The 27,748-nt window shown below is 50.7% G+C and overlaps 1 protein-coding gene and 1 long non-coding RNA gene across 2 annotated transcripts in view; one reads left to right on the forward strand and one right to left on the reverse strand.

Annotated features, from left to right (window-relative positions):
- Positions 1 to 8: 8 nt before the first annotated feature.
- Positions 9 to 2,122, forward strand: LOC116878650. Its single transcript, XR_004384862.1, has 3 exons — positions 9 to 725; positions 1,100 to 1,236; positions 1,744 to 2,122. It is a non-coding gene; the product is annotated as an uncharacterized LOC116878650 (long non-coding RNA).
- Positions 2,123 to 6,043: 3,921 nt separating this feature from the next.
- Positions 6,044 to 27,748, reverse strand: part of KDM2B (lysine demethylase 2B) — a 121,990-nt gene continuing 100,285 nt past the window's right edge. Inside the window, 11 exon segments of the mRNA XM_032876342.1 lie at positions 6,044 to 6,225; positions 14,334 to 14,552; positions 15,276 to 15,437; positions 15,519 to 15,682; positions 16,374 to 17,053; positions 17,198 to 17,236; positions 17,924 to 18,037; positions 18,241 to 18,501; positions 18,674 to 18,760; positions 19,961 to 20,104; positions 25,687 to 25,911. Of these exon segments, the coding sequence (XP_032732233.1) occupies positions 6,044 to 6,225; positions 14,334 to 14,552; positions 15,276 to 15,437; positions 15,519 to 15,682; positions 16,374 to 17,053; positions 17,198 to 17,236; positions 17,924 to 18,037; positions 18,241 to 18,501; positions 18,674 to 18,760; positions 19,961 to 20,104; positions 25,687 to 25,911 (2,277 nt within the window).

Below are 27,748 nucleotides of genomic sequence, written 5' to 3' on the forward strand. Positions count from 1 at the left end.
CGAGTGATCGCTGATGAAGTTAGACTGCTTGTGGCATCAGCTGTTGCTCTCTTTGAAGAACAGTTATCCTGTTCTCTTATTTCTCCTTCATCCTATTTTTAACTTAAACTACTCAGATGTTTGAAACTTCTGTTCTCTTTGGATGACATCACTGTCCACAAGTGGCCCACATGTACACACTGAGCAGTGGCCCCTCTGAATGTTCACTTTATTAGTCATGTAGATTTTAAATGCTACTATTTGATGAATGTAAGTTTCCACATTGTTGCTATTTCTGCGTTTAAACATAACTGGGAACAACCGACAGTCTGTAGTCAACTTGCCGGGGCCTTAGACTCGACATGTCCGTTTCTGTTCAGGTACAGCTTTTTAGAGCAAGGGCTGCATCTAGCTTCTTTTCGTTAGAGAAGTGTGTGTGTGTTAAATCCTTTATTAATGTGTAATCAGTTTACACTGTTTTGTATAGTGAAAGTGTATTTTCAGTGCTACCGCTAGCTAATTTGAACTTTACGAATAAAATTAGATTTTAAGAAATGCTTTTGCTTACATTGTCCTAGTCCGTTCCTAATTCACTTGGGTACAGCACGAATGGGTGTCTGTGCCTGGTCTGGCACCCTTCTTCACAGGAGACGGGGAGCATCTTCAAAGACTTGCAGTCTTTGATCTACCTTTGCTGCTGACGTACCAGTAAGCTGAACCACAGACTTGCTGTCTCCTGTGACCAGGTATTGTGCTGGGTGCTTTCTGGTTCTCTTTAGCATTCTGAAATCGGTTGCCTTGTTTCACAGATGGGGAACCTCTGAGAAATTAAAGAACTTGTCTAAAATCTTAGAAAGTTGCTGGGACACTTGGCTGGCTCAGTCGGAAGAACATACGACTCTTGATCTCAGGGTCATGAGTTGAGCCCCACGTTGGGGGTAGGGGTTTGGTTACTTAAAACTTGGGTGAATTATTTGGTATGTGACTATCTTTTAATAGAGCTGTTACCAAAAAAAGTGGCAATAAAATATTTGATACTTTAAAAAGGAAGTGGCTAACATCAGAACGTGAACCCGGCTCTGACACTAATTTTTTTTTTAATTCTTCCGCTATCACCCAGCAAAGAGAAACCAGACATAGGCTTATGCAGAACAGTTCCTAGAACATGAATGATCTGAAATCGCTTCACTTTCACATCTAACTCCAACCAGGGTGGTGTTTTGGTTGAAACCGACTGTGAACTGATTCCTTCAGCAGGTATGTTTTTAAGAAATGCCTAACTTCTCAGCCGGGTCCTGTTGGGTTTTATGTTTTTTTTTTTTTTTTTTTTTTGAAGATTTTATCTATTTATATGACAGACAGAGATCACAGGCAGGCAGAGAGGCAAGCAGAGACAGAGGAGGAATCAGGCTCCCCGCTGAGCAGAGAGCCCGATGCGGGGCTCCATCCCAGGACCCTGGGATCATGACCTGAGTCGGAGGCAGAGGCTTTAACCCACTGAATCACCCAGGTGCCCCGGGTTTTATGTTTTGACTCTGCAGTGGACAGCACAGATGCCTTTAAGTGCTCAGGATCCACAAGTCAGTCAACAAATCTGAAGATTATAGCAAGGGAGGCAGATAGTCTGCCCCCGGTGTAGGGAGAAAGTTGGCCTAGTTGTGAAGAAAAGCATGCCTTCCCGTGTCTCCTGGTTTTGAGGGACACTGCATGCAAACCCAGGCCTTACGGGTATTTCAAACAACTTTCTCTCCTGTTTGCCTACAGAGCACAGGGTGGGTGCTGGCCACAGTTCATGGTAAGCAGCCTGAGCGGATCCTTACCCCACCGCAGAAGCAATAAAACCCACCCCTGCTGAAGCGGTAGGAGCGCTTACCCGGTCTGTACCTCTCGTGAGACCGTGAACTCCAGAAATCCAACCTTAACCACAAACTGCTAATTCAGTGGAAAGAAGTCTTCAAATCCAGGCCAGCAGGTGATAGTAAACACAGAAATAGAAGCTGAGCAGAAGGTGCTGGTTTGTCTTAAGTTAGAAAATTGAGATTCATTTGTATGTGGCCTCAGCTTCAATAGCTCGTTTGGTGTTTCCTCTTGGATTTATAGAGGTTGTTTCAGGTACTTGTTTTTAGCAAGAGAACGAAAACTCTTAATAGTGGATTTTTAAAAGATTTTATTTGTCAGAGAAAGAGCACATAAGCAGGGGGAGAAACAGGCCCCCCACTGAGCAGGGAGCCTGATGCGGAGCTCGATCCCAGGACCCCTGGGATCATGACCCAAGCTGAAGCCAGACGCTTTACTGACTGAGCCACCCAGGCATCCCTTAATGGTGGATTTTTCAAGGTAGTGTTTTGAAGTAATCTTGGCTTAGTGAATAGCCGACAGAAATTTTTAGCCTAACAGACGTGACAACTCACAAGGTGCTGACTGCCTTGTTTGACAGAGGGCAGACATTTCCCCCTGCAACGTACATTTCCTAGCTGGCATGCTCTGGCTCCTGAAGCTTTTGAACAGGTCATACACGGATAAAGGTCTGAAGGTCCGCAGCAGAATACGAGGCTGTCCCCTTGCTCTTACCCTCACAACATGCAAGGATGGCATTCGATGCTTTGGACATGCCATGGTGGTGGTCATCCTTTGTAAACCCCAGGTTCCCCAGAGGAAGCAGGGATGGAGCGGAGCCTCTTTTCTGGATTAGGAAACTGCAATCTGATCCATGAAGCACTGCCTCTGGCTTATGCTCCTTTTTTTGCTTCATCAGTTACAGTCTAGGACTATTATTACTCTCAGAGCAACTATTTGTAAGTATTTAGCTCAGGCCTACCGCATCTAAAGCTCATTTTTGTTTTTATCTTTTTTTTGAAGATTTTATTTTTTATTTATTTGACAGAGAGAGATAGATCACAAGTAGGCAGAGAGGAGGGGGGGGAAACAGGCTCCCTGCTGAGCAGGGAGCCTGATGCGGGGCTCAATCCCAGGACCCTGAGATCATGACCTGAGCTGAAGGCAGAGGCTTAACCCACTGAGCCACCCAGGCGCCCCCATTTTTATTTATTTTTTTTTTAAGATTTTACTTATTCATGAGAGACAGGCAGAGGCAGAAGCAGGCTCCCATGAAGCCCAATGTGGGACTCGATCCCAGGACTCTGGGATCATGACTTGAGCGGAAGGCAGATGCTTAACGAATGAGCCACCCAGTGCCCCTTATTTTTATATATATATTTTAAATATATATATATATTTTCCTTAAAAATCTTAATTACTTGACAGAGAGAGTGGGAGAGCGCCAAGCCGGGGGATCAGCAAGGAGAGAAGCAGGCTCCCTGCTGAGTAGAGAGAGCTTGTGACACGAGTCTCCATCCCAGGATCCCAGGATCATGACAAACTGAGCCACCCAAATATCCCTAAAACTCATTTTGAAAAGTAACAGGTCTGCACAGAAACTGTACTGGGGTATAACCTAGACTGGCTTGTTCAGGGGAGCGGATATGCCGCCACTGCAGGATGGTGGCATGCCTCAGGCCTGGAGAGATCTGTGTCTTGGTTCTGAGGCGTGTCCCATGATAGCTTTGGCTCCCCAGCCCGGGCAGCCCTCTCTGCCTCCTCTTGGCAGACCTGCGAACTCCTGGAAACATTACAGGAGAAACGGGGCCCTCTGGCCCCAATGACTGTTCACCTGGAGAACACTGTTATTCTTTTTTTTTTTTTAAAGATTTATTTATTTATTTATTTGATAGAGAGAGATCACAAGTAGGCAAAGAGGCAGGGAGAGAGAGTGAGAGGGAAGCAAGCTCCCTGCTGAGCAGAGAGCCCGACGCGGGACCGATCCCAGGACCCTGGAATCACGACCCGAGCCGAAGGCAGCGGCTTAACCCGCTGAGCCACCCAGGCACCCAAGAACAGTTATTCTTAAAGCAATTCCCAAAGAGGCGGCATCAGGATAAGGCTTACTCGGAAGTTCAGGGAACTCAAGCTGGGGTCTGTGGGGTTGCTCCCCAGATGAACGAACAGGCTTGCAAAGGTAAGCCGTATTTTTATAAACCAACCATAGTGTTGGGGACCCTGGGTGGCTCGGTTGGTTAAGCATCTGCCTTTGGCTCATGATCTTAGGGTTCTGGGATCGAGCCCCATGTCAGACTCCCGGCTTGGCAGGGAATCTGCTTCTCCCTCTCCCTTTGCCCCCACCCCTGCTTGTGCTCGAATAAATAAAATCTAAAAACAAAACAAAACATAGTGTTAAACTAATCTTACCTCTGTAAGGTGCATCTCCTGAGTTAAATTCTGGTTTCCAGTTTGAGTTAAAGGATCTCTGTGTTTAAGCTAACAGGAGGCATGAGACTGGGTGGGATCTAAAACCATTTCGTGGCAAAAAAAAAAAAAAAAAAAAAAAAAAAGGAAGGGGGAGGCAACGAACTACTGAGGAAACGAGGTGGGTTATCTTCTCCATTTTCAGAATCAGTACAGCAGCAGCCTTATCTATGTGGGAGTAGAAGGTTGCAGGACCCTCTTTAAAAAAAATTGTGTGATCTAAAATGACTTCTCCCTGGTTTGTGTCCACCAGCTGGCGAGAGCCGCGGCCCTGGCCCAAGGCTCCCGAGAGCAGCGTGTGGCCTCCGGGAGCGGCTCCAGGGAGAGGCTGAGGAGCTGGACCCCCCTGCCCCCCACCACGGCAGTGGCAACACCAAGGGGCCATGGCTGTTACTTCACACAGGTGGACTCTGAGGCACCCGCACAGGTAAGCCACCTCCCCGAGGCCAGTGGGGCTGTGCCTTTCTTTCCCCCAAGGCCAGAAACTGCAGATGGGAAACCGCGGGCACCGTGGGGCCACTGCGGATCTCTGACGACTAAGGTAGTTTATACCAGTGTCGAGACTGCTGGCCCTGGACTTCTCAGTCAGCTTTCTAGCACCCCCCTCGAACAGAAACTCTCCAAGGCCGAGAGTGCTTTTTTGTACAATTGTTTATACAAATTCAACAAAGGTAAAACCGCATCAGGGAAGGTCTAGGAAAACAGCATCTTAACAACAATGGCACTTATGAAGGCATAACTTTACAACTAGGAAACAGCCGTGTTATAAGCCTTGAACGAGAACTCAACTCACTTCAAAGGAGAGAAAAAAGGAAAAGAAAGGCTATGTTGGATCATTTATTCTACTTCTTGACCCACTGTATAAATTAGATCCGTGTAGAATACAAGAGCTCATGCTGGCGCAAAACTCTCCTGAGTGCAAAGGCTGAAGTCTGAATTTTAACATTTTGAGAAATGGGTGAATTCTATACAGAGGAAACTTGGCAAAGTGTCTTACTTCGACTATAATTAACATATGTCCACATGCTTGTGTAATTCTTGACGACGTACAAAGCAGGCTCTCAACTTCCAGTTAAACATGCTTTTAATTGGAAGGTCTTCGCCTGCTCTGCCGGATCTGGGCACGTGTGTAGATGATTATTTGTGTGGATGAAGTACAGGTTCAGTTCTCTCCTACCTTAGGAAACCAGGGAAGTTGGCAATCTCAAAACAATAAAAACACAGGTATGCATTCAAACCTTGCATAAATAACTTTTAAACAATTTGTACAAAAATAGTTCTGCATAATGTAAGATGTAACAAAACCAAACAAACAAAAAATGTCACGACTGCAGCAGATGTGGCGTGTGGTCCGCTGAATGTCGACACCGACCCCCGGAGCTGCAAGGAACAAGGTGTCCAAAACGAAAACACCACCACCCACGAAACTCCTAAGCTCATGCTTCAGTAAGAGAATTTCTTCGAAGTCTGTCCTCCTCTCCAGCAGGAATGTCTTCTTGGTAAAGGCCGCCTTTAGAAATGGTCCAGGAAGCGGTGCGGTTATAATTCGGAGAGACTGAAGGGGGAGTGTCCAGTTCGCCCCTCCCCCAAACAGGAGCCAGGACGGCTTCTCCCTCAGCAAGACTTGCAGAATGGAATCGTGGGGTCTGTTGTTTCAAGTTCCAAATTGAAAATAAAAGCCCTAGTTTCTGTAAAGTTTTTTCCCCTCCCCTGCCATGATCCCTCCCCCTCCCCACCCCTTATTTACATACTTGTCCTTGGACTAACTCAGTTTCTGTAGGAGTTTTTCTTCCACTTGCCCAAACTGGACACTCACAGACATTTCAGCTATGAACTGCTCACAGCCTTCCTTGGTAACCTGCTTGCAGTACCTCAGGTCAATATGACAGATGTTTCCACAGCGTTTGAAGAAGGACAGGCACTGGTCAGTAACCTTATTGCAGTCTGCAGGGGAGAGGAGACAACATGAGGTGAAGGAAGTGCAGAGGCCAGAGGCCCCTCCCGCCCCCGCCAAACCCCAGCACCGAGCAATGAAGAAACAGGACAGAGCCCCTGAGCACTGTCCAGCCCCTGGTGCCCTTGGGAAAACTGCACTTGCTGGAAAGCTCTCATTAAACGGGGAATGGTTCCATCTACCAATTATAAAGGTTAATGTATGCTTGAAAAGCGTTCAGACTTGCAAGTGAAATCACTTCCAAGCTTACTGTTGCCTCTCTGTATAAAATAGGTCTCCTGTCCATGCTGTTTAACAAAGACAGGCTCACACAATATGTTAAATAGCTTGTTTTTCCCATCTAATTTATGGTTGATAAAATACCTCCCTATCTACGTGATGGTGCACTTATCTGCTCCCCCCCCTGCCCCCACACCGCTCCCCAAACTGATCCGTAGGGAATAAGCAAAGGGTGAGAGTGAGAACATCTGTATGTTCTCACTCTTGGCCCATACAGGCACTGGGGCTTTCAAGTGAGGCAGAGCAGGCTTGCGCGCCCCTTGCTAAATGCTTACCGGAAACCCGTGAAGACCAAGCTACTACCAAGGCTGGTGAGATTCTGCTGACAACGAGCAAACCCAGAATTCGGAGTCTTTCATCATGCCCTCACTTAGAGACACACTCTTCTGCCCCTGCTCTTGTGAATTTCTACTTTGCCTTTACCACCCTTTTTTGTTTTAGAGCTGCAGCCACAGTCGATTGGCCTCGGTGCCAGTTAGCAGCCAGGGGAGGCTCAGAGAGCGCCCCCACCCGGCAGGTAGATTTCCTTCATCTCAGTGGTGTTCAGCCTGAGCCCTCTGTCCTCACTAGCATCTGCACTTTCACTTCTCCATTCAGGTGAGTGGGAATGAAAACCGTACAGGCAAACTGTCAAAATACTGACAGCCCTAGTGCAGGCCTCATGACTGTCCAAGTGCCAGGTTTGGAGGTGGCATAAAGAAGTAAACGAGTTTAGCCAAGTTGCAGGATACAAAATAAACACACAAAAATCAGTTGCATTTTTGTACACTAGCAATGAACAATCAGAAAATTAACAATTCCACTTACAGTAGCATCAAAAAGAACAAAATAAAATACTTATAGTTTAACCGAGAAAGTAATTTTGTAACTCACTTTGTAACTCACTGAAAACTAAAAAAGTGCTTTAAGAATTTAAAGATATAAATGGAGAGCTGCCCCATATTCATGGGAAGACTTAGTATTGTTCAAATGTCAACACTGTTCAAAGCAAGCTACAGATTCAATGAAGTTGCTATAAAATACCAACTTTTTTTTTGCAGAAATTGAGAAATCCATCCTCAGATTCAGGGAAAAGTGTAAGGGATCCTAAATTATCAACACAGTCTAGAAAACAAAATTGGAGGACTCACACCTCCTGACTCACTACAGCATGTCTTACTGACATTAAGGTCATGCAGATGAAGAGAACGGAACCGAAACCCCAGACAGAAATTAAACCCCTGAATCTTCAGAGATTTCTGACAGGGTGCCACAACCACTTAGTGGGTAAAAGACAAACTTTTGAACAAACGCTGCTGGGAAAATCAGACCTTCTACCTCACACCATACACAAAGTTAACTCAAAATTATTTAGACCTAAAACTATAGGACGTTGGATTTGTCAACGGTTTCTTTCTTTGTTCTTTTTTTAAAGATTTGGAGAGCACGAGCAGGGGAGTGGAGGCAGGGGCAGGGGAAGAAGCAGTCTCCCCACTAAGCCAGGGCTTCATCTCAGGACCCTGGGATCATGACTGGAACTGAAGGCAAACACTTAACTGACCGAGCCAACCAGGTGCCCCTGAATTTGTCAGTGGTTTCTTTTTTTCTTTTTTTTTTTTCTTAAAGATTTTATTTATTTATTTGACAGAGATCACAAGTAGGCAGAGAGGCAGGCAGAGAGAGAGGAAGGGAAGCAGGCTCTCTGCTGAGCAGAGAGCCTGATGTAGGACTTGATCCCAGGACCCTGGGATCATGACTTGAACCAAAGGCAGAGGCTTAACCCACTGAGCCACCCAGGCGCCCCATATCAGTGGTTTCTTAACATCACACCAAAAGCATAAACAGTCTGAACTAAATCAAAGTTAAAAACATTTATGCAAAGGTCATAAGAGAGTGAAAGTCCAACACACAAGATGGGCAGAAGTATCTGCAAATCCTGTATCTGATAAGGGATTGATATCCAGAGTCTATATAAAGAACTCCTACAACTTGGGGTGCCTGGGTGGTTCAGTCAGGCGTCTAGCTCTTGATTTCAGCTCAGGTCAGTCATCTCGGTGGTGAGATGGGAGCCCTGCGTTGGGCTCTCTACTGAGCATGGAGCTTGCCTGGGATACTCTCTGCTTCCGCCCATCCCCCACCCCCGGTTTGTGCTCGTGCTCTCTCAAAAACAAAACAACTACAACTCAACAACCAAAAAACCCCACAACCTAGCTAATTAAAAAATGGGAAAAGGACATGAAGAGACATTCCCCAAAGATGATAGATAAATAGAAAATAAACAAAAAGATGCTCAACATCACTAGGGAAATGCAGATCAAAATGCAGATCAAAACCACATTGAGGGGCGCCTGGCTGGCTCAGTCAGTAGGGCATGCGACTTGTGTGACTGCTTAAAATAATACATATTTCAGGGGCACCTGGGTGGCTCAGTGGGTTAAAGCCTCTGCCTTTGGCTCAGGTCATGATCCTAGGGTCCTGGGATCAAGCCCCACATCAGGCGCTATGCCCAGCGGGGAGTCTGCTTCCTCCTCTCTCTCTGCCTACTTGTGATCTCCGTCTGTCAAATAAATGAAATCTTTAAAATAAAAATAAATAAAATAATAATACATATTTCAAATCCACGTTGAGTACTTCTTACCCATTAAAACGGCTCTAAAAAAAAAAAAAGATACGCAAAAATGTGGAGAAAATGGGACCCTTGTGTCAGTAGGAATTTAACTGTGCAGCAGCTATGGGAAAAAATACAGCAGTTTCTCAAAAAAAAACACCTAGAATTACCATATGATTCAGCTTGTCCACTGCTGGGTATATGCGCCTAAGAACCGAGAACAGGGACTTACACAGGGATTTGTCCCCCCATGTTCTCCTAGCAGCATTATTCGCGATAGCCAGAAGGGAGAAGCAAGCCAACTGTCCACTGATAAATGAATGAAGGAAATTTGGTATACACAGAATGGAACACCATTCAGCTTTAAAGAGGAAGGAAACTGTGACCTATGACAGAACATGGATGAACCTTGAGAACATTAATAAGCCTCTCAACAAAACACTATGACGTAATTACACTTTCATAAGGTCCCTGAAGTCAAGTTCACACAAACAGTGTGTGTATTGTGAGGGGCGGGGAGCAGGAGGAATGGGGAGTTACTTTGTAGGTAGAGCTTCTGATGGGGTGAAGAGGAGGTTCTGGACATGGATGGTGGTGGCGGTTACACAACAACATAAATGCACTTAAATGCTAGTGACCTGTTAAATGGTAAATTTTATGTTACATATCTTATCACAATTTTTTTTTTCAGCTTTGGAAGCTGGAGAAGGGAGAACAGTTCAGTAGATTTGAGAAAGCTAAACCTAAACTAAAAAATGAAGGCTGAAGGGAAAGCAGAGAAGCAGATTTACTCTATAAACACCCTCAGGTTCTGGTAACGGAAGCAGCAATCACAGGAAATGGAGCTGAAGAAGGGGTCAGAGTCCCTCCGCAGCTGCAGAAGACTAGAGTTTCAGTCTCTGATGGTGAGAGAGAACGTCTCTGGTCTGGGCATCACCTGGCACAGCAGGCTGGGGCACCCAGCCAAAATCAGGGTCTACGGGAACAATTACCTGCGGACTGTTGAGATCCCCCAGCCTCCTTCCCTTGCCAGGCCCTACGACACCGGGCAGCCTAGCCTGCACCCTCCAGTTGGGAGGTCAAGGAGAATACTTTTGGCAGCCCTGACCAGCTCAGGAGAAAAGTCTGGAAGATCTCACATCTGCCCCCCCCCCCCCCCCCCCGCAAAAAAACCAACCCATGCTGACCACACACTGATGTCCACAGCCTCCGAACGCCCCCGAGTGGACAAGCGCGCCCTGACACTAAATCCGAGGAGGATGTCTCAAGAGGGCCACTGGCTGTGTCTGAAGGAAAAAGTATACGCAGGGAGAAAAAAAATAAAACAATATCTTCAGGATGGATCTAAGAAACAGGAACGGGAGCAGGCCTCTTTACACGAGTACAAAGAGGAGGAGAGGGCGGAAGATGGGAGGGGATGGGGGGGCAGGAGGGTATGAGTTCAGCGAATAAAAGAAAGCTCTAAAATTAAAAATAGAGGTTGAACCATATGAAGCTGCCCATGTTTTGGCTGGTTTGGACCTACATTAATAGCAGCAATAAAAAAAAACAGGGCGCGTGAGTGGCTCAGTCAGTTAGGTATCTGACTCTCGGTTTGACTCAGGTCCTCATGATCTTAGCGTCGTGGGATCGAGCCCCGCACTGGGCTCGTGCTCAGTGGGGAATCTGTCCCTCTCCCTCTGCTCCTCCCCACACTTGTTCTCTCCCTGAAATAAAAAATAAAATCTTAAAAAACAAACACTGTATGAACTGTGTGATAAAGTGGGAGAAAACTCCCAGAAAAGCAAGAAAAAAGATGATACAAAGATGGAAAACAGGAAGAAAAAAAGGTATCAGAGTACTAATTAAAAACAAAAACAAAAACAAAACCAAAAAAAAAAAAAAAAAAAACAACAGAAGAAAAGGAAATTAAGAAATAATTAAAGGAAATTTCCCAGAACTGAAGAACATTTGTTTCTAGATTGAAAGTGTGAGTGTCCTGGAAGAAGAGATTCAGATGAAGGCTCATCATCAAAAACTACCAGGGGCGGCTGGGTGGCTCAGTTGGTTAAGCCTCTGCCTTCAGCTCAGGTCATGAACTCAGGGTCCCCAAATGGAGCCCTACATTGGGATCCCTGCGCAGCGAGGAGTCTGTTTCTCCCTCTCCCTCTCCCCTTCCTCCTTTGCTCTCTCAAACAAAATCTTTAAAAAAACAAAAAATTACAGATGAGACGCCTGGGTGGCTCAGTCTGTTGGGCCACTGTCTTCAGCTTGGGTCATGATCCCAGGGTTCTGGGATCGAGTCCCACACTGGGCTCCTTGCTCAGTGGGGAGCCCGCCTCTCTCTCTCTGCCTCTGCCTGCTTGTGCGCACTCTCTCTCTGGCAAATAAATAAAATCTTAAAAAAAAAAATTACAGAAAACAAGAAACAAAGAAAACGTCCTGACAAACTTCAGATTAGAGAATATACTCACTGAAGGAAGAAGTATCAAATGGTTCTGGATTAGACTCTGGAAGGCAAAGAAAAAGGAGCAATGCCTCCCAACCTTCTGTAAAAACATGGTTCCCAGATCCAGCTGAGCTACCTATGTGAGGGAATAATCAATGTCTACATGTCCTCCATGAAACCAGAGAAGCCAAGAAAAAATGTGGGTTACGACCCTACATAACACGCAGACCAAGAAAATTTCCAGGATGGCAGTGGGACACTGTCTCAGGCTGACAGCTGGGACAGCAGGCAGGAGTCTGGAAGAAAGCAAATCCAGAAGGGAGGCTGCAAAAACTGGTAGGGGCCAGAGGGGTCTGTGTGGGGGCAGAACAGTACTCGAGTCTGGTGCAGAGTCTGCCTGGAGACTAAGGGAAAAAGAGGCCATTAACTCCAGGGGAAAAAAATGTGTGCAAGAACGGAAATGTACTTACACTATTTAGCACAACAGTGGACAGTCCTTCTGTGGCCATAAAAACAGACTTAACTGTCAATTGGAAAGATAAGGGGAGGGGGAAGATGTAAGAGTAGTAGTAATCCTTGTGTTCTACACAGCAAGCTAATAAGCACAGAATGCCCGAGTGGAAAAAGAAAATCAAGAAATAGTAACGCAGGCTTGCTCTGTGGAAGTACAGAGACTCTGGAAGAAAGAATTTAAGCTGGGGAGTGCGGAGGGAGTAGGGAGACAGCGGTGAGAATCAGGGGAAGAGAAGGGAAGGACTGGCCTCAAATTCAGGCTGAGTAACAAAAGCTGGAACACTGACTTCACTCTGTCCCTAGAGCAGATCCTTCAAGTTCATGGATCCTGAGGCATGTCCACTGTCATCTATTTTGTGCCACAGAGTTATTTATTTATTTATTTATTTATTTATTTATTTGACAGACAGAGATCACAAGTAGGCAGAGAGGCAGGCAGGGAGAAAGGGAGGAAGCAGACTCCCTGCTGAGCAGAGAGCCCGATGCGGGGCTCGATCCCAGGACCTTGGGATCATGACCCGAGCTGAAGGCAGAGGCTTTAATCCACTGAGCCACCCAGGCGCCCCCACAGAGTTATTTTTATCATTAGTTATACTAATGGCAAGGGAAAACTTTTTTTTAAATTAAGTCTTTTTTTTTCCTTTTTTAAGATTTATTTATCAGATAGAGATCACAAGTAGGCAGAGAGGCAGGCAGGGAGAGAGGAGGAAGCAGGATTCCTGCTGAGCAGAGAGCCCAATGCGGGGCTCGATCCCAGGACCCTGGGATCATGACCTAAGCCAAAGGCAGAGGCTTTAACCCACTGAGCCACCCAGGCGCCCCAAGGGGAAACTCCTTAAAAAGAAACGAATCTGGGGCACCTGGGCGGCTCAGTTAAGCAACTGCCTCCCACTCGGGTCATGATGTCAGGGTCCTGGGATTGACCCCCCACACTGGGCTCCTTGCTCAGCAAAGAGTCTGCTGCTTCCTCTGCCTGTCTCTCCCCGTGCTTGTGCTCATTCTCTGTCAAATAGATAAAAATAAAATCTTAAAAAAAAAACAACACAAAAAAAACGAACCTAAAAGAGACCGGCTGTAGAGGTTTGCCTCCATGTACAGCAGAGCTCTTAAGCAGAACGCAGCGATCTCTCTACTGAGAGGAAGCGAGGACCTTCGTGGAAAAACAAATGCAGAAGCGGGTTTCTACATGCGCAAGCATGGCCTGGACCGGCACTGCAGGGGAGGGCTTACCCTGGGATCTCTGCCGCATGTACGGCGGAACTTCTAGTAAAGAGTCACCACAGCACCCAGCCCCACCCAGGACTAGAGCAAGAGCCATCTAGGCCCTCCTCCGCAGGGCAGCTCCAGCATCCGTGTGAGACCACGAGCGGAGCCTGGAGCTGGGATCCTCAGCCCAGCAGGGCTCCCTCTTCTCTGTTTCCACAGGGTGGGCAGCCCTTGCCACCAAAACTCCCTGAGGAGGAGGAATGGCTTCCTAGGTAGAGAACTCTCTAAATTCTCCAAATTCTCAAACCTCCCCATTCATCCTCAAATGTGGCCCAGTTGGCAGGAAGGTGTGTGTCTACCAAGCGTGAAGTGAAGGTGTCCTTTATTAGTTAATTTCTGGAGGAAAAAAAATGTTGTTTTTTTTTTTAGGTTTTGTGTCTTAACATACACAATCTGACATCCTAAGCAACGAGATCAGAACTGGTCGAGCTGGGCGGAGATGGGCCGTGCTCTCTGTCCACCTCGCCACCGGTCACATCCCAGGGCCTTCCAAACTCACTCCAGCCCCACCAGCACGTGGACCGAGGATCCTGCAGATGCAGAACCCCAGCAGCACCAGCCGGAGAGTTTTCTCCCCTCCAGGAGGCCCCCCATAGCGGGTCAGGCGGGGAGCACGAAATACAGACAACAGCAGCAGAAACCAAGCTACCTCATCGGTCCAAGCCTGCCCAGCCTCCCCGCCCGCCGCTGCCCTGCTCCCCTCCCTGCGGCGCAAGCTGGCTTGTCCGCACCACCCCAGAGAAGCTCCGCAAGCCAGTATTCTGGGTCAGGAACCACGGCGCTCTGCTCTGGCTGCTACCAGCATCATTTTTTTGTCAGCAAGTACTACCAATCTGGCAATAACTGCTGTGTTTCATGTTTCTCCTCTAGCCTTGGCCGTGTGTCTGTCGTCTTTACAGATCTGTCCTCCCCCTCAGGCCAGGACCCTCCGAGAGCCGGCACACAAAGTATTTCCCCACAACTGTGAAGGTCCCAGCCTGTCCCCCAGGGCCCCAGGCCGAGGCTGCAGGGTGCCCCCAACTGACCTGATAGGTTGATTTCAGTTAAGGAGTCTCGGGTGGTGGTGCCCACGGCAGTGAGCAGGTTGATGGATTGGTCGGTCACGTGATTACAGTAACTAAGGTGGAGCTTGGAGAGCAGGGGCATGTGGCGGATGATGAGCCGCAGGGAGGCGTCCGTGATATCCAGGCCCGCTAGACGCAGCTCCACAATGTTCCGGAGCTTGCTCCGGTTGTCCATCTGACCTGAGGGGTCAGGAAGGAGAGAGGCAGCATGTGGACCCGATGGGGGAGATCTGCTCACACTGACCTAACACGGGAAGACTGACCAGCCACACATCGCACTTAGGATTCACTTGGCCAGTGAGTGTTTCCCCAAACTGGTTCCTACATTTAAAAATCCAAAGATTCCACAGCCAATCTCACGCTTCTGCAGTCCTGAAAAATCAGAACATTTGGAAATACAGCCCACATTCTACCCCGCAGTACTCGGCCCATCCGAGCAGGCCAGCACGGCATCTCCGGGTCACAGCACTTTTTCGGGTGAGCGCCAGGCGGGGAGTAATGAGCCTCGCAACCTGGCCCAGGAAGGCTCCCTCTTAGGAGCTCGTCTCTAACTACACTGACCCCTGTGCTCATGGAGGCTTAAAGCCAACAAAGTACAAACGAACAGAGAAGCGGTCAGATGCATGCCAAGACCCCCCAGTGGAGTCTCGGGTGTACAAAGAAGCCTCTGCTCTCACGCATCATTTCTACGCCTGAAGGTGCCCGAGAGCACATCAGCCGGGACAATCTCTGCATCTTCTGGAAAATGGCTGAGACCATAAAGGCTTGAGAACACATGCACCGGGTGGGGGCGGGGGCTGTGGTGAAAACCATATCCAACAGCACAGCCTGGTCACGCCGCCTCCAAGCTGACCCCCTTGGGCACCCCCACCCCCGGGGCACAGCATGGGCCTGGCCACTCACCTGGCCTGTTATCTGTGGGTGGGGACAGGAGATCCCGCATCTGGGCATCCTTTAGTCCTTCTACCCACTGGACATCCAGGGTCCGGAGCAGTGGACAGCTAGAGCTACAGAGAGCTGAGACCGCGATCCATGAGCAGCCTGACAGCACCAGGTCTCGGAGCCCTGGGGGACAGAGGGGGCAGGTGAGGAGAAGCAGCCCAGCCCCCACCACGGCACCTCTGGGGTCCCTGGCGCAGTGCTCACCCGGCAACCGGTTGATGAGCCAGCTCAGCTGTTTCTTGGAGATATTGGTCCAGCTGAGGTCCAGGGAGACAGGCTGCCGCCGGATGATGCCGCTCAGCATCAGGGGTGTGACGGACTTGCAGTGGTTCAGATCGATGCGGGTCCACAACCGCTTGTCGCAGCACCTGGGGGCCAGGCCCAGCAGAGGGCATGAGCCCCCTGCGAGGCTGTGGCAACTCCCCCCACGACCAAGTTTGGGGGTGGGAGGGGACTCCCTAACTCCACCCTCTGGATCCTTTGTTTAACGCCTATCCTGCCCACACCTGGGCTCCTCTGCTCTGACTGCAACAGGCCCCCACAAAGATGCCAGGACCTGCTCTCCATGAAGTATTTACTGGGAGCTCTACTACCCCCCTACAGGCCAGTTCCCACAACAACGCTCTAGGCAGACATCCTTTGATGTCCTTTTATAGGTGAAGGTAAGTAACCTGGTAAAGGCCAGAAAGCTAAGAAATACCAAAGCTGAAGTTAAGATCAGTAACTGGAACCCTTGCTTTGAACCTGGGCTACCTCTTCAAGGACAAGGACTCCACCTGGTTCTTAGCTCATCCTCCTAGAGCTGAACCAGGCAATCAACTACCGCTCATCTCTTCTGACAAGACCAGCATGACCAGGTTGTTGTAACCACCTGGAACTCTTTGAGAAGAATTAAGCTGGACTGAGCTTAGAAGTAAAGAAAGATCATCACGAGGGACTAAAGTGGGGACACATACCACACATGTGCCATTCCTGGTCTAGTCTAAGCCTGAGCCTGGAGCCCGACACTGGGCCAGTCCCTCGCTGCCTCCCCAGCCAAGCTCTGCCAGCGCCCCTCACCAGCGGTTCCAGGTCCTGCAGACCCGCATGCAGACACACAAGTCTTGGTGGCTGAGGTAGCTGAAGACGGCCATCCACACCTCCCTGTGCATGACATGGGCCGCCCCATCATCCAGGGGCAGTGAGTCAGGTGGGGGGCTGATGGGGGGTGGCCGAATCACGTGCCGCTCCATCTGGATGCACTTGGGCGGGGACACGGAGGGAGGGGGCCGGGAGATGACACGGGGTGGGCTGCGTAGGCCGGGCCCCAGCTGGTGCCGCAGCTCCCGGGGAGGGCCAGTGAGCCCCTTGCTGAAGCGGTGGGGGCGCTCGCAGAGGCCCAGGGGCCGCTTGGGCTCCTCGCTCTCACTCTCGGGCTCTGACTTGATGGGCTGGTGGTTCTCGTTGGCCAGGCTGTTCTCTGTCTTCTGGATCTCTTGGTTCAGCTCCTTGCTCAGCTCCTTGCTCAGCTCCTTGGTGGGAGGCCGCCTTTTCCTGCGTATCTTTACCTTTTTCTTCTCCTCGGGGCCCTCTGCCCCCTCGGTGCTGGGCCCCGCCGTGGGGGAGCTGGAGCGGGAGTGGTCGCTTTCCCGGGCCTTGGGGGGCGCCTCAGGGAGGTCATCCTCTGGCTCCTGCTTGAAGCGCCGCAGAGGCTTGTTGGCAAGAGCCATCCGGTCCTCCGCGTTCTTCCAAGACCGCCGCTGAGGGAGGAGGGGGAGCAAGGGCAGCTAAGCCCCTAGGCTCAGGACTGTACCCACCCAGGCCTCTCCACCCTCCCCCGCAGCACCCACTGACACAAGGGCAGGCGTGGGGGGAGGGGAAGACAGGAGAATGGAAGACGGTACCTTTTTCCTGAAAAGCTTATCTTCTTTGCCAGGTTTTAGCTGTCACAGGAAAAAAAGCATGTAGATCTTGCTCCCAGGGTTCATGGGATTTGGTCCCCTCTACCCCCAACCCCACCATGAGTCCACAGTCTCTAGAGTAGGGGCTGGAGAATCACCTTCCCCGCAAATCCCATCTACTGTGACTGAAAGACGGTGGGCCCTGCCTGCTGCTTTTAAGAGAGAAGTTGGAAGGGGATAAGCATGGTCAAGCTGTTCCCACCCAACTGACCTCCCACCCTCGGACAGACCCTGAGATGTACACTGGCCCACTGAGGTCGGACTTGGCCCTGGGAGCCAGTCCTGGAGGCTGGGCCTGCGGGGTTCCCAGCAGAGCCTTAATGGCTGTAGCTGGGAAGACAACCAGGCGCCACCTCGTGGCCGAAGTGGGAAGGGCAGGTGGGCGGAGCTGGCCGCCAGAATCCTCCGAGGTTCCCAGACCCACAGAGTTTCCCCGCAGCAGCCTCAGCTTCCCAGGCCCCACGCCAGAAGCACGAGCCAGCCATCCGGGACTGGGGCCTGGGACGCTGCGGCGCACAGATGCCTCGGAGCGGCCACGGCAATGGGCTGGAGGACCCAGAGGAGGGGGGAATGAGGGAGCGGCCGGGGGGGGGGGGGGGGGGGGGGAGGGGTTGGCCCGGGACTCACAAGTCCCCAGGACCTCAGGAGGGCGGGGCGACGTGGGAGCACCTGCTGCTGGAAGTAAGTGAGACTGGATCTCCACCAGGGGCTGAGGCTGCTGCCTAGAGGGGGCCTCGGCGAGAGGTGAGAGGAGGAACCGGGGGACGTTTGAAGCGTCGAGGCCTAAAGGGGGTGGGAAGAGGAGTGACTCGCTGGTTTCCCCCTCCTTTCTTTGGGCCGGGCTCTCAGGACTTATGTGACCTGCTCAGGGCAGCCAGAGGCCAGGCCCCCGAGTTGTCCCCGCTGCCCGTCCCGCCCCCGCCCGTGCACCCCACACCCGGGACCAGCCAGGCCACCCCTCGCTGCCCGCTCCTCCCAGTGCGTACTCGCTTGCGTCCACTCAGCTCTTGGGGCTTCTCGTATTTCCGCTTCCTCCTCAGGTGCACGTCGTCCGACTTTCGGCGCAGGATGCCGTCCGGGGGTACCCTCTTGGGGTGTTCGTCTGACCTGCGCCGAGGCGCCTCCTCACACTCACTCCTCCGCTTGGCAGGCTCCTGCCCTTCCTTGTTGTCCCGGTTCATCTTCTGCTCCTTGAGCAGGGAGCCGGGCAGGTTGGAGGCATACTTAAAGCCAGGGCCACGCTTTTGCTTGTAGGCCAAAAAGAGAGAAGGAAAAAACCCACTGTATATCTTTGGACTTGCCCCACTCTGGGAACCGGCAGCACCTCACTGGCCGACAATGCAGGGACAGGGTGCATCTGGCAAGGCCAAGGCCCGCCCCTCCCAGGCTGACCCCTGGGACTTGGAGCCCGACACTCACTTTCCCGGTCTTGCCGGCGTGGTTACACTTTGGACACTCCCAGCAGTTTGGAAGCTCATCGTTGACTACGCCCTCTGATTCCTTAATCTGCAAAGGACACATGCCAGTCGGCAGGCAGGGACCGGGCAGAAGATGCCACACCTGCCAGCAGCAGCAACAGCCCCCTCCCAAATGGTATTTCTAGCCCATCCCTGACCAAGAGCAAACAAAGGTGACTAAGACAGGCGGCTCTGGATTCTGGCCAGCGGTCAAATCCTAACTTTGCCTCTTACTAGCTCAGTGATCGTGGGCAAATCACTCCATCTCCGTGGGCCAGTGCCCTCGACCATAAAACGGACCGTACCTGTCCCACAGCCACTCTGCAGTTCAGTGAGATAACCTCGGTAAAACGATTGGCTCAGGGCCTGGCAGCCCCCAGAAACGACCCCACCAGCTGTTCAGTCATCGAGTAGCACTGTCCTGGGTGCTGAGTGTGAGCAGCTCCGAGGCACTGTCTCTGACCCGGGAGACCAAAATCACCAGGCAACTAAGCCATGAAGGTCTGACTTCCAAAGGCAGGGAAAATCCCAGTGCGGCCTTCAGAGTGGGAGGTGTGTGCGGGAGGAGGAACCTTGAGACAAACCCCTACTACCGCCACGGAGGAATGGACACATTTCAGAGCTGAGGTAACATCTGGGGCAGGCAGACCTCCATCTTGCCAGGACACACAGATACACATAGGCTGACACCGGGGATGACGGGGAGGTGCCAGGCATGAGGACATTCTCTGCGGAGAGCCCAGAACAGTCTCTTCCCTTCAGCAGTGGAACCTGTTGCCTAAGACAGGCAGGCAGAGCATGTGGTCCCCACAGGAAGGCAGCCTGCCCCGGGCACACCAAGGCAGCAGGTTCTTGGCACACAGCAACACTAACGCAAGCACCTGTTGTTACAGGACCCGCCCTCCCCTGGCCTGGGCCTTGTTCTCCCAGAAAGCCCGAGCCAGGATTCCAGCAAGCGGCACAACCACCCAGCCTCTCCCTCTGGTTTGGGGGCAAGACTCTGGGAACTGTCTGTGGTTCTGGGGGAGGTGGGGGATGTGTGTTTTTTCCCTTGAAGACACGGGTGGGGGAGGTCTGAACTACTCCAGACCCTTCTGGGCCTCAGCGCATTATATGACACACAGAGCCCTGCAGACGTGGAGGTCCTTTGCGGTAGGAAGCTCGCCGGCCCCCCAGCATCAGCAGCCCCCCCCGGCCCTCAGTGGGGGGCGCTGAGCGGCACAGCCAGAGGCCCCCTGGGACTGCTCACCTTAAGGCATCCAGGGTGGATGATTTCATTGCAGATGGAGCACTCCATGAGCATGAGGTTAAATTTTCCTTCTTCCTCTTCCACCGTGTCTTCCTTCCCTGCCTCGCCGCACACCAGGCACACGGCAGTGTGCGGCAGCACAGGCTGAGGAGCCGGAGAGAGCACAGCTGCGTGAGCAGGGGCTGGGGCCGCGGCGAGCAGGTCACAGGCCGGGAGCCAGAAGAGAACCGGCCCAAGCCCTGCCTGTGGTCCATTCACTCATTCACTCCGACAGTCATCAGGCTGCTGCCTCCGTGTGCCAGACACTCAGTGCTGGGAAGGGCACCGGACAGGACAGAAATCTCTGCCATCCCGAGCCCACCCTTCAGTGGAGGGACGCAGACAGATAAGAGTGACAGTGTATGTTGTGACAAGGGATATGGAGAAAAATACAGCAGGGAGGTCCGGGAGTGAGGGGGCAGGCGGGCTCCCTGGAAATACGGAGGCCAGGGGCCAGCGTCCGGGGCGAGGAAGGACCTGAGGGGGGGGTGGGGCGCGAACTGCGCCCAGACCCGCAGGGGACTGAGGTGCGCGTCACCAGCGCTATCGCTGCGCTGTCCCCACCACCTGTCCAGGGAGGTCCGCGAGGTCAAAACCATCGTCAGAGTAACACTAAGATGTTATCTGCCTTTTCCAACTATGTTGACATTTGCTCTGGTGAGTGAAACTCTGGCACTCTTTGTCAGGGCGGCACGGGGTTTGTCACTGCCACACGCTCATGACCAAGATCACCAGGTCTCACTGAGGAAGGGCTTTGATGGGGCAGATGACACTACTCATGTTATTAAAACTGATGCTTGAGTACGTAGCTTTTTTTTAATTTTTAAAAAATTATTTGAGTACCTATCTTTTTAATGTTCTGTATGACAAAATAAGTATGCATAAAGCACTACTGCGGCATACCAAAGGACGATGGTTATCTAAAGGAAAGGCACTCGTGACTAAGTTGTGACCTCACTCGGTCCTTTTCTCCATAGGACATCATTCTATTTGACAGAACAACTGATTTAAAAAAAAAAAAAAAAGAGAGAGAGAGAGAGAGTACTGGCAAATTTCTCAAAGATGAAATGAGCTGGTCACTTCCAGAAAAAAAAAAAATATAGCATTTGTTATAGAGGATAAAATTCTGATTTTAAAATAAAAATTAGAATTTTGGAAAACTGACATTAGCCGCCGTGAACTGGATAGCTTCCCAAGAGTTTAAGACCTAGTTCTAAGGAGATTGGTGGTGGTGTTAACAAATGTGATTACTTTTTTTTTTTTTTAAACATTGTATAACACTGTGTGCCCATATTTGGAAAATCTGTATAACTCAGTGAGCCAGTGTTTCCCAAATAATGATGTTGTAACATCATGCGTGAGCAAATGAGCTGTTCCAGGTGCAAGAAAGACTAATGAATTTTAATGTAACAGTATGAAAAGTTCATTGATACAGTTTCAGATTCCACATTGCAACTAACCTTTAAGAAAGTACCACCTGTTGAGTTCGGGCAGAATCTCAGAGATACCCACCACCACCTGAGAAAACTATGATAATACCCCTCCTCCTTTCTAACTACAGATCTGCGTGAGGCCGCGTTTCCTCACACAGTTCCTCCAAAACAACATACTGAGACAGAATGAGCCAGACACAATGAAAGAAATGCAGGTCTTGTCTAACGAACCAAACATAAACGAAGAGATTTACAAAAACGTAAAACAATGCCATTCTTCCTCATCATTTTTGTTTTGGGAGGTGGAGTTATTGCTCATAAAAATGTCATTCATGAAAAAACAAGTTCTTTGAAATGTCGTTAAGTCTGTTTTTTTCAATGAACTCAAAGTATTTTTTTTAAACTTCCCCATTTTAATTTCGAATATAGTAATACTAATAAATAATACACATCAACAAAGCTCTTTGGGGTCCTCATAATTTTCAAGGGTTCCCAAGACCAAAGCATTGGAGAACAGAGCGACTGGGCTGCAAGCCCTTTGCCGGCACGCCAGCACTTACTGTGTCCCCTTATACACACCCACCTCCCAGTACCTGGGATCCAGACGAAACACTCAGTTTTTATTACACTGAATTAGAAAAGCTTCAAGTAAGCTGGGATATATGCTCCACTAAATGAAAAGCCTATAAGATGGCACAAACATCTGAGTTCAAATAACACCAAAGGCAAAAGAGCTATCATTTGTTCAACAGACACTTAAGAAACATCTACTCAAGCCTGAAGCAAGGAACCAAAAGGGGAACAGTAACGAGGAAGGCCCCTGTTCCCTTCAGCCGTCTGGGAGACAGAACACGTTGAAATCCCAGGAAAACATGGAAAAGTCATGTGCAAGTGCCTTGGGAAGCAGCAAGCAGCTGATTTCCAGAGACTCCCAGGACAGGGAATTTGGGCTCCTACAGGCAGAGCAGTGGAGAGCAGGAAAAGCAAAAGAGACCTCCAACCCACGTGACAGGGGACAGAGAAGCCAGCTGTCCAGCTGTTGTTGTGTGCAGCAACAGGGGGCAAGCCAGGCCAGCTGGGGAAGGGGAGCACAGCAAACCCAAAGCTGGGGGCGCTGGGTGAGGGACACCTGGTGGCTGGAAGATGGTCTGTGATGGGGTAGGCAAGGGTAGGGGACTGACTCTGAAATCAGCAGGCAGAACCACAGGCAAAGCCCCGCAGAGCCTCAGGAGGGGAACCCAGGCCCAAGCCAGCAGGGAGAAGGGATGAAGTCTCACAAGGAGAAGCAGGGCGAAGGCTGGTCACAGAGAGACACTCTGGCACATCGAGAGAGAAGGGCCTGGAAAGGGAAGAGAGGTGGCCTGCGTGTGTCAGAGGTGGGTAAAGCACGGCAGGAAGAGTCCCAACAAAGTGGAAAGGTTAGAGGAAGAGTAAGGAGGACACCAAGGGTCAGGCCAAGACCACATTTACTGTTAGCTCCAGAATTCCCATCAGACTGGAGAGACACACAAAAGTGAGGTTTCCTTCAACACTCACTGTGCCAGGCACTGAGCTAGGCACCAAAGCTGCAAAGCACCGGTGACAGCAGAGACAGATTCTGAACCTGCGCCTAGAATGCGGGGCAGGAGCGGAGCAAGGCTAAAGAGGAAGAGACAGTTACAGATCATGGCCCACGGCCCGAGTCTTCTCAAAACCAACAGTCCCTACAGATAACAACCCTTCAATCCGGACAGAATGCAACAGGTCACACGGACCCTCACTCCAGAAAAATGTATATATAGGCATGCACAGAGACAAAAAGCTGTATTTAATTTCAAGGGGACTCCCAAATTTCCTGAAATCCACTGAAACGACCTGGGTTCAGGTAACAAAAATAGAAGCAACAAAACAAAAACCATATGGGAAAGGAGATAATCCACTGAGTGAAAAGGCAACCCATGGAATGGGAGCAGATATTTAGAAACCGTGTATGTGATGAGGAGTTAATATGCAGAACACATGCAGAACGGCAACTCAGTAACAAAAACACAAACAATCCAATTTAAAAAATGGGCATAGGACTTAAAAAGACCTTTCTCCAAAGAAGCTATGGCCAACACACACAAAAAGATGAAAAGATGTTCAAAGTCACCAATCATCAGGGAAATGAAGATCAAAACCATACGGGTAACCGCTACCAGCACAACAGAAAACCACGTGTTGGCGAGATGTGGAGAAAATGGAACCCTTGTGCCCTGCTGGGGGGAACGTAAGGTGGGTCAGCCTCTATGGAGAACAGTATGGGGGTCCCCAAAATAATTAAAAATAGAGCTACTGGGACACAGGGTGGTTCAGCTGGGTTAAGCATCTGACTCTTGATTTTGGCTGGGGTCACGATCTCAGAGTCATAAGATCAAGCCCCAGGATGGGCTCCGCACTCAGCGTGGAGCCGGCTTGAGAGTCTCTCTCTGTCTCTTTCCCTCTGTCCCTCCCCTCACTTGTGTGTGCATATGCGATCTGTCTCTCTCAAATAAATCAATAAAATCTTTTTTAAAAAAATAAAAGATTTTATTGATTTATTTGATAGACAGAGATTACAAGTAGTCAGAGAGGCAGGCAGAGAGAGAAGGAAGCAGGCTGCCCACTGAGCAGAGAGCCCGATGCTGGGCTTGATCCCAGGACCCTGAGACCATGATCTGAGCCAAAGGCAGAGGCTTTAACCCACTGAGCCAACCAGGCACCCCTAAATCAATAAAATCTTAAAAAAAAAAAAAAGCTACCATATTATCCAACAATCCTCCTTCTGGGTATATATCCAAAAGAATTCAAATAGGACCTCAAAGAGACACTGGGCCCCCCTGTGTTCACAGCAGGATTATTTACAAGAGCCAAGAGATGGAAGCAACTTAAACATCCATCAACAGAGGAACAGGTAACAAAAACGCAGCATATACAAATGGTGAATATTATTCAGCCTTTAAAAAGAAGGAAATCCTGACTGGCTCAGTTGGTAGAGCATGCAACTCTTGGTCTTGGAATCATGAGTTCAAGTCCCATGTTGGGCACAGAGTTTACTTTTTTAAAAAAAGAAAAGGAAATCCTGACCCATGCTACAATATAGATGAACCTTGAGAGCATTACGCTCGGACAAATAAGCCAGTTGAAAAAGAAGAAGAAGAAACAGCACTTTCGGGAGGTACCTACAGCAGTCACACTCAGAAAGTAGAAAGGTGGTTGCCAGGGGTTGGGGGAAGGGAAATGGAGTTGTTCAATGGATATAGGGTTTCCATTTGGCAAGATGAAAAGGTTCCAGAGATCAACTTGCACAACAATGAGTATATAGGTAATAGGACTGCACTGGACACTTAAAAATGGTTAAAACGATTAATTCTGTTCTGTGTTTTTGACCATAGTAAAAAAAGAAAAAAAACCACTGAACGAAAACAAAAACACACGGTATACGTGGAGGGAGAAGGGGGAAGGCGCCCCTGGCCTCAGAGGGGCAGCCACAGCCAGAGAGAAAGGCGCACCCGATGCCAGGCTGGGCCCTCGGAGCTCACCCAGGAATCCCGTCCCTCCTGCTAAGCCTGCTTTCCCACAGGAGCAGAGAGAGCACACTGTTCCCACAGGGAGGACCCCGAGGCCGGCAGCAGCACCCTGTGGAAGGCAGAGTGTGCGTATGTGCCGGACGGACCCACAGAGACACCCCGGGACCACACCAAGTTGTCAGAGTCTGCATCCACTGCCAGGTCCTGGAGCAAGGCTGGGGGCAGTGAGACGGTCCGGAGGCGCTGGCCAGACTCTCTGGCAGGCCAAGCTCCTGGGCACCATCAATCAGTCCTCTTTATCCCGGGCAGGCCCCTCAGGAGGGGCACTGACCTTTCCCCTAGACCTCTGACTTTGAAGGCAGGACAGGAAGGAAGGGAGGGCCTAGAACCATCAAGAACTGGACCATAAATGTTGGCAACGGGGTCACAGACAGTACAGGCTGACATCTGTAATGGCAGAGACTTCAAAGTACTCAGCCACCGAGGGGAGGAAAGAGTTCTAGGACCGTCAGCCTAGGAAGAAAAAGGGGCCCAGGACGGAGAAGTGGGGCCCCTCAGTCCTGCAATGTGGAATCTGAAACAGCGCGGCTCAGAGCCCCCGTTCTTGCTGCAGGGGGCACCTCTGAGGGGTTTCTGCAACTGCAACACCCACTCTAAGAGAGAGGCCAGGCGACTGGGCGCTGGGGGCGCGGACCGGCGCTGTGGGGCGCCCGGCTGCCACACTCACCGCGATGCACTGCCGCATGATACAGCTCTGCTTCATCCGCCCGGGGCCCCCGAACTTCTTCATGTCCTTGCAGAAGTGGCACTCTCCGCACTCGGTCCGCAGGCAGGCCTCGCACTTGCGGCATCGCGTCCGGCGTCGGCGAGCTCCCGCCGTCGTCCGGTTGGCGGCCAACTTCACGGCGGAGGCCGGGCCCAGCTTCCCCTTGGGCCGACCTACTGCCCGGTTCTGCGGGAGAGCACACGGGATGGTGAGATGGGCCACAGGGCTGGCCAGACCCCACGGCGGGGGGCCTGGGGCTCGTGTTCCGCTCCCAACCCCAGGACCTCGGACAGCGGGTCTTACGGAGAAGCATGGCCTTTACAGCAGCGATCCAACTGAAGTAAGGTCACTGCAGTGGGCCCTACTCCTGTAGGACCAGCGTCCCTATGAAAGGGGCAGTTTGGGCCCAGGAACGGAGGGAGTGTGTGTGGAGACACACGAAGGAGATGGCCGTGTGACTGGAAGTGTCTACAGGCCAAGGAAGCCAGCAGTCCCCAGAGGCTGGAAGAGATAAGGCGGGATTGCCCCCCGGGGGTGTTAGGAGCGAGCACAGTCCTGCCAGCACCTGATTTCAGACTTCTGGCTTCCTAACTGAGAGAGAATAAGTTTCTGCTGTTTTAAGCGCCCCCGTTTTGGGTACTTCATTCCGGCAGCCTCAGAAAGCGAACAGAGGACACCCTGCTTCTGAGAGCACGTCCTGGTTCAAAGATCCTTCCGCCACCGTCACGTCTCAGCACAGGAACCCCCATTCCTGCCTCGTGCCAGGTTCTGCATGCCCATGAGGCCACAAAGGGCCACACGGAAGGCCTCTGTCCCCTCGGCCAGGGACACAAACCTCCTCCCTACTCCAGGTGGCTGAGACCTAATCATTCTGCAGGCCCCAGTCTACACACTGCTTTCTTCTGACAGCCCTCTGTGCCCTCCCTTGTTCTGTGTTCTGGGCACCTCCTATGGGCTGTGTTCTCAGAGACCTTCCCTTTGAGACAAGAGCTCAGGAAGGCAGTTATCAAGAGTGTCTTGTCAGGGCGCCTGGTGGCTCAGTGGGTTAAGCCTCTGCCTTTGGCTCGGGTCACGATCTCAGGGTCGAGTCCCACCTTGGGCTCTCTGCTCGGTGGGGAACCCCCCCTCCCACCGCCTCTCTACCTGCTTGTGATCTGTGTCAAATAAATAAATAAAATCTTTAAAAAAAATATGTCTTGTCACCAGTGTCCTTTGACAAGATTGCCTAGCACAGGATATGCTTAGCAAACCAAAGTCTAGCAGAATGAGACAGAAAGCCTAAGGAGCCTTGGCTTCTGAGCTCTTCTCTAAACAGGCTCCAAACGCTCTTTTCCCGCAACTCAGAAGAAAACAGAGATGAACAGAAGAGCAGTGCTAAAATGCGGAACAGTGAACCAGTCAGCCACAGGTCCTGCCCAGAGTCCTGCTGTCTGGGGTGGCAGCCTCAGAGCCCCTTGCCAGCCAGGATCCATGGGGGAGCTCCCAGGCCAGCTGCCTGGGACACCCTCTGCTTAGGTCCCCCGTGCACCTGGGACTGGAAGTGGGAGGGACCAGGACGGTAGTGTGTGTTGTCTGAAGCACCTTTTCCCAGCAGCAGGAGTCTGCTGGAAAACGGTTCATCGGTCGGGGAGACGCACTCCTTATCCCAAATTATGACTGAGTTGGCATCTAACGCTTACAACAGCCCCTTCGCGGCCAATTAATTTCAAGTCCGGTCCCAGCCTTTTAATTTTACTTGCCTGCCACACCTGGATCCCTAACAAAAGCCCCTCTTGTCAGCTCCCGGGCGGGCCCAGAAGTGTGGTTACTCTGTATCACAACAGTGCAAAGGGTCCTCCTTCCAGACACCCCTCCGTGCACCACCACAGGGGCTATCTAGAAACCTATAACCACATTAGGAAGAAACACAGTCCACCTTTCCCGTGAATAACGCCTCGCCATCAGCCATTTCTTCTGCATGCAGTGGTCCCTGCAGAGAGCTGAAAATCTCACACCACCCCCCCTTTGGTATTGACACCTTAGA

This window comes from Lontra canadensis, unplaced genomic scaffold, assembly GCF_010015895.1.
Source record: "Lontra canadensis isolate GAN:19392208 unplaced genomic scaffold, GSC_riverotter_1.0 scaffold58, whole genome shotgun sequence".
Lineage (NCBI taxonomy): Eukaryota > Metazoa > Chordata > Mammalia > Carnivora > Mustelidae > Lontra > Lontra canadensis.